Source organism: Antrostomus carolinensis, unplaced genomic scaffold (genome assembly GCF_000700745.2).
Source record: "Antrostomus carolinensis isolate BGI_N321 unplaced genomic scaffold, ASM70074v2 scaffold301, whole genome shotgun sequence".
In the NCBI taxonomy this organism is placed as follows: Eukaryota; Metazoa; Chordata; class Aves; order Caprimulgiformes; family Caprimulgidae; genus Antrostomus; species Antrostomus carolinensis.
This window is the reverse complement of record NW_010292227.1, coordinates 1-6,183: the sequence shown is the minus strand read 5'-3', so window position 1 is coordinate 6,183 and position 6,183 is coordinate 1. Positions and strand designations below refer to the sequence as shown.

At 36.8% G+C, this 6,183-nt stretch overlaps 1 protein-coding gene across 1 annotated transcript; it reads right to left on the bottom strand.

The window, feature by feature from the left end:
* Positions 1-604: 604 nt before the first annotated feature.
* Positions 605-3,830, bottom strand: MSANTD4 (Myb/SANT DNA binding domain containing 4 with coiled-coils). Its single transcript, XM_010176883.2, has 2 exons — positions 3,204-3,830; positions 605-1,524 (listed from the first exon to the last, which is right to left on the bottom strand). Exons 1-2 carry the CDS (start codon positions 3,663-3,665, stop codon positions 949-951), a joined length of 1,038 nt encoding a protein of 345 aa, XP_010175185.1. The 5' UTR covers positions 3,666-3,830; the 3' UTR covers positions 605-948.
* Positions 3,831-6,183: the final 2,353 nt, after the last annotated feature.

Genomic DNA, 6,183 nt, shown 5'->3' with positions numbered 1-6,183 from the left:
TCAGTGCTGGCCAGGAAGAACCAACATCCAGAGTGTTAGTGTTCAAGCTCAGTGCTCCTTAGTCTGTGCTCAGCCTCTGTGTCTCCACTCCCGAGACTGCCATCACCAGCTACTGTCTTTCAAGGACAAACCAGGTCTAGCATTTACCTCAGGGGTCATCACAGATCCATCAGACATTATGCCTCATCAGTCAGCAAGACCCAATGCTATACTCATACAGGTGCTGTATTCTGTACAGCATTAACGACCTGGTGCAACCAACAGTCCAGCTTATAGTAGGTATGGCTGATGTGTAACTTTCTAATACGAATACTTCATGGAAAAGGAAGAATACTATTTTCTGCACTCCCATTCAGTTCAATCCATGGAACAACAGTAAACATAACTGCAGTGAATTTAACTTGTACTTTAACTTTTTGATAATTCTTGAACTCTTTTTCCAGTTGTGGGGGTAAGAAAAAAAAAACAAAAAGAGGAAATTAAGCTTAATGAATCAATCACATCATGACTCTGTGTTACTGCGTTCTAACTTACACTTATTTACTGTGTAGGCTATTGTCAGCACCATGCCCTCACAACATATGTTGATTTATTCTGATCCTTACTTACTGTTAGTACAGTGAAAAAAGTACAAGGTTCAGCCTTGATTCTTCTCAATGTGTCTGAGAGGAGGACATCAAACTAATACAACACAATACTGAAGACAAGAGAACATAACATTTAGTTCTGATACACCGAAAAGAATTCCACACATAAGCTCACTTATGTAGGCACACTGACATACTGAGCACCATTCCTTTTTCTTTTTTTTTTTCTTTTTCAGTTTAACATCAACATTCAACTCTGAACAGAAGAATGTTAAGCCACTAGGACAGATTCAGTATTAAGAAAAAGAACTATCTCTATTTTACAAACACTGAAACACTAATGACACTTCAGTCACAAAGTTCACTGCAAGTGACCTTCTCTCTGAATTCGAAGGCGCTCCTTCTCCACTTGCAAGCGCTCCTTCTCAATCTGCAGCTTCTCTGACTCAAACTTTAGGAACTGCAGCCTCTCTTTCTCTAACTGCAAACGTTCTTTTTCAAGTTTCAACTTTTCAGTTTCTAGATCCAGAGGCTGCATGATGGGTTTTTCTGTTTGGGTGAGGTCATTTTCCAGGGCAGGTTTTTCAGCATGCAGAGTCTCTAGCCTGAGTTTCTCCCATTCAATCTGAAGTCGCTCCTTCTCAATCTGAAGCCTCTCACGCTCCAAGTCAACGTGCCGCAACCGTTCTTTTTCAATTTGCAGGCGCTCCTTCTCCACTTGCAACCTTTCGGCTTCAATGTCTAGTCGCTGCTTCTCCAGCTCCACCTTCTGCTTCTCCAGATTTATAAGCAAGTGAGAATCTTCATAGGCTAGCCTAGCTTGAGCAGAGCTTAGATTTCCAAAGTCTTCAATGTGGGGGAAGTCTGGAAGGTCATTTTCTTTTTTTGAATCTGGCAAAACTGATGACAAAATTTCTTCTTCTTCCTCAATAGGAAACTGCAGAGAGGAATGTGAAAGACAACAATTATGTTATAGTCTTTATGCCAGAATAAATGTGTTACACCCAACTTGAAAAAAAAGAATATATTGGTTTTTTTCATCTTAAAAGGTATTCAGAACTGTAACTCACATACTGTGAAATAATCATGTTAGATCAAAACTCTGTTTTCTACCATTACACGGGTAGAGAAACACACTTTATTTGCAAGTTACTATTTGGTAATGAAAAATAGAAAAACCAGTTTGTCAGTGGACATGCAAGAATATACAGAATATATTGCACAACAGATATTATAGAGCATTCAGAACCACTGATAGAAAACTGGTCTAAAAATAAACCCCATATGTTGTTCTTACTTTTCATATAGCTGAGTGACATTTATGTAAGCCACCAGGAATTTATTGTGGCTAATTATTTAACAGAGCAGTTGGATCCATAGGCTGACATGCAAGCTAACTCAGCCTTCACTAACTTGAGGGTTCCATTTCTAAAAAACTTAACACTGACATTTTTCACATGCTCCTAAAGCCCTTCAAACAGTATTAAGTGGGTCAATAAAGAGGACTTGTTTAACCTATTTTTTATTATCACATTTGCTGTAAAGTTATTTATGATGCAGATGACTAGGTGGTTAGGACCATTGCTCTTGGCAAACTGTAACACCTTGTGCAGAATTATAGCCCTTATGTGCTACAAATTCACTGTACACAAGGGATAATTGTCTCTTGCTAAGTACACTGCGAAACAAAGGTAAACTGAGGAAGATATGAGTTCAGAAAATCTTAAGACAATGAGAGCCACTGCCAGTCCTCTAGCATTACAGCAGACACTGTTCTTCAGCAGTTGTCAGACAGTAGTCTCACCACCATTTAAGAGCTTATGCTGATTTTTTCCCAGCACACATAACTGAGCTAAGACAGGAGTTGCTTGCCCTGCCACGCTCACCCCCCACCAAAAAAAACCCCGAAACCAAACCTGGGTACACCTTTTTGAAATGAGAACTGTATATTTGTATAGGCTCAACAAAACTACCCTAACATTTTACTTCACTCCAGCTGGCTGCCTACCCCAGGAGAGTCAAAGTACTACTAGGAGTAAATCTGTCTACAGGTTGTTACTGATCCAGAGCTGCTTGTCAAATTCACACTAAAATTCTGACAGAGTGGAATGGCTGACTGAGGTATTCAAGTAGTATTTCATCTCCTGCAGGTTCACTGTAAGAAATGCAAACACTGTTCTCCTTCTTTCTGTATTCTATTTCTTTCTGTACCTGCAGGTAACATACTTTAATTTGTTAAAGAGGTGCATTTCTCTTCTCCGTTCATCCCTCCAGACAGCCCAAGTATTTAATATAGCAGTGCCCTTCAACAGCGTATTTTCATTCTACCGACTGAACTGATTCTTATCAATGGCACATACAAATGGAAAATGTGCAAATACATATTCAAAGTTGAGGGATATCATTTTAATAATCAACATCCACGACCTTAAACACAACTGCAAGTTGCTAGGTTTGAACACCATCTCTCTGAAATGTATTTGCTTCTACAGTTTCTTTAATTCACACACTTAGAAAAAACAGAAACGGATGCTACGAAGAAACACAACAAAAAACTTTATGCTGAAATGAAACAAAATTAATACTGAATATAGCTAATGTATGTCAGTCACTCACTTCAAAATTCTGCGGATCCTCCTCTTCCTCTTCTACTTTGATTTCTGTTAAAGATCCACCGGCTTCTCTGAAGTCAGTGATATTTTGCCATTCAAAACTAGATTCAATTGCAAATCCCATTTTCTCATCCATGTCTTCATTGAGAGAGTCATCTAAATTGGATGAAGGAAGGTGAAACCCAGCACCTACTACTTTGATGTTTGCATTGAGACGTTTTCTCTTCATGAGTGCTCTCCAGTCAAGGTATCGCCTTTTCACTTCTGTCCCTGTTCTTTGCTCTCCTTCACCTACAGCATTTACACACTCTGCTATTTCCTCCCAAGCTTTCCGTTTCATCTCATTAATTGTTGTATTAAGTTGCTTTGAAAAGAGTACTTCTCTCCTTTTTCTGATTTCCTTAAGGAGAGTTTGAGTTTCCTGAACGCTAAAATTGCTTTTTCTTTTTCTTTTTAATTGTTTCATTTTTTCCAGCTTTAACCTAACAATTTCACCACAGTAGACTACAGAGATGATCTGATACTAATCAGTTATTAATACAAATAAAATTTAAAAGACCATGAAAGCAGAGCTCAGTTCTCGTGAAGTGAATTTTCTCTTCACTTTGTAGTATTTTCCTATTTGTCAGGCTTCCTAAGAGAAAAAGAGCAAACAACATAAATCTCCAAGGTATACACTGTATATTTTTATCTAACAAACTTGACTCCTAAGTCATCATTTAAGGAATGCATATTTTGAACTGATCATTCATTTCATAGAAGAATACTGTTTTGTTAAACTCTTGACTATAAAGGAGCTATAGATACCTTCTCTAATCTCACATGAGCTATAAATCTATTAATGCATCCATGTCACAAACCGTTAAGGTTGAGTTGATATTTCCATTACAAAAATACAGCTATTTTCCTTCAACTTTTAGAGTTTTGCCAGTTAGGACTTGCTTAAGGCTGAAATTTGACATACACATTTCAGTTTGAATGCTAAATTATTTCCAAAAGAAGCTAAAATTGTTATATCATTACTTCAAAAACATGAAATGTCCAAGGGACTGAAATTTCTGAGACACATTTTAAATAAGACACCATTTCCATTAAAAAAAAAAAAAAAAAGCAGATTAATATGTAAAGTTGAAGTTAGAGGCCCTTCTGACTTAATGACAAAAAAAGACCTAGAGCAATTCTACTAAATGTCAGAAAATAACTACTAGTTCAAACAAATGTCATGTGTTAGAGATGTTTTAACAGGAAATCGGTTTAGGACTAAGTCACTACACACCCATGATAAAGCCCTCATCTATCCTTCTCACACTGCAGAACACCTCACGTCAGATGTGATGGCAGGTTGAAAGTTCATCCAGTCCTCTACCCTCAGCAATAGCAGGTCCTGTGCCTGATGCTGAAGAGAAAGCTAAAGCCCAAAATACTTGACAGATTGTGCGCAATTCTGTACAGAAAGTGGAAAGTTTGAGTGGGAGAAGAAGGGGACTATTAACACCGTGATGAATACTTCATAGACCACATTACCAAAAAAGCAAAACAAAACAAAAACCTGAAAGCAGAGACTGAGAATAAAAAAACACTTCTGGGTCACAGACTACTTGGTAATGGTCCAATTTCAGACTTATTTTGAACTTTTTTTTGTACCACGTTACTACCACTTTAGGTAGGTTTAAAAGGCTTTAGACCAAGTAGGCCAACAATTCACTACACAGCACTTACAGTTTCAAGCTGTTACATTTGTTCATTATTAGTCTAGTATAGACCTTTGTCCACCTGAAGCAAATGGCCTGCAGATTATATATTTGATTGCTGCTGAATAATGGACTTAATCCTTAAATAATTCCCCTCCAAGCTATACAGGATTCTTTAATACTAAGTATTTTTTTCTCCTGTTATTCTCCTAAACTTGGTTAAAACATACACATCAGCACATTACTCGAAAACTCTCCATTTGGGGGATAATGCACATAATTGCTTAGACACTGTTCTTCATCTCCTGTGTGCTACTGACTGTAAATAAGTGGTTCACTTGCAAAGTTTTCCATATCAAGCAACATTCTTTTATATGCAACATGTAAGTACACTGGCATCAAATATTTTTTAAAATACTGCATTTAGAAAAGTGTTTTACTACTTTTACTCATCAAAATACTGCCCTCACTGTGAATGTATTTACTTCCAATGGTTACTAGCTAGCAAATATGCAAAACTGAGTTCCAAGAAGAAATCAATTGCATAAAGCATGAACATGTATCAGCATGAACCCCTCTACAGTGCTCTCATGCAGTTACCCAGCACTTTTGTCTCCTCAGACTCAGGTTGGAAGCTGCATGTTGCTGTTTAAGATGCATGAAGCTTCCTGCCCTTCTGAAAATAAAACACTAATTGGTTTTGAGAAAAGGGAATTATTTAAAAAAATAATATAACCTACTATTTTAATGTAGACCCTTAACTTGACATGTCCAGTACTAAAAAAAAGTTGCAGTTTAAAAAGTCAGATTTATACCACAACACAGCACTGTATCTGCTAGAATTACTTATTTTTTTTTTTCTGACACCTTTTATCTGATCTTTAAGCATCTCCCTTAACTTTCAATATTATAAGTTTACCACAGAAAGATACTTGGGCTTTAAAAGAAGCAGCATCATATTTACTTGTCTGGCAGTATATCAATTTATTTGGTACTTGCTTAGCTTTTCAAACACAAATTACAGTGTTACTGCTTTTCTTTTATTATGGCAACTGTGTTATTTGACCTAAGTATCAAATTCTAAGTTTATCTTGTGTAAGTTGGTTTTTTTGTTTCGGTGGGGGGGGCCGGGTTTGTTGTTGGGGTTTTTTTGTGGTTTGGTTTGGTTTTTTTTTTAATTTTTACTTTTAAAAAGTCACCAAACAGGTAACCACTTCAGAAAAGTTACCTGCACACAGAATTAAGAACACTTTTAGAAGCTTTACTGTTAATAATTAATAATATAATTTATAT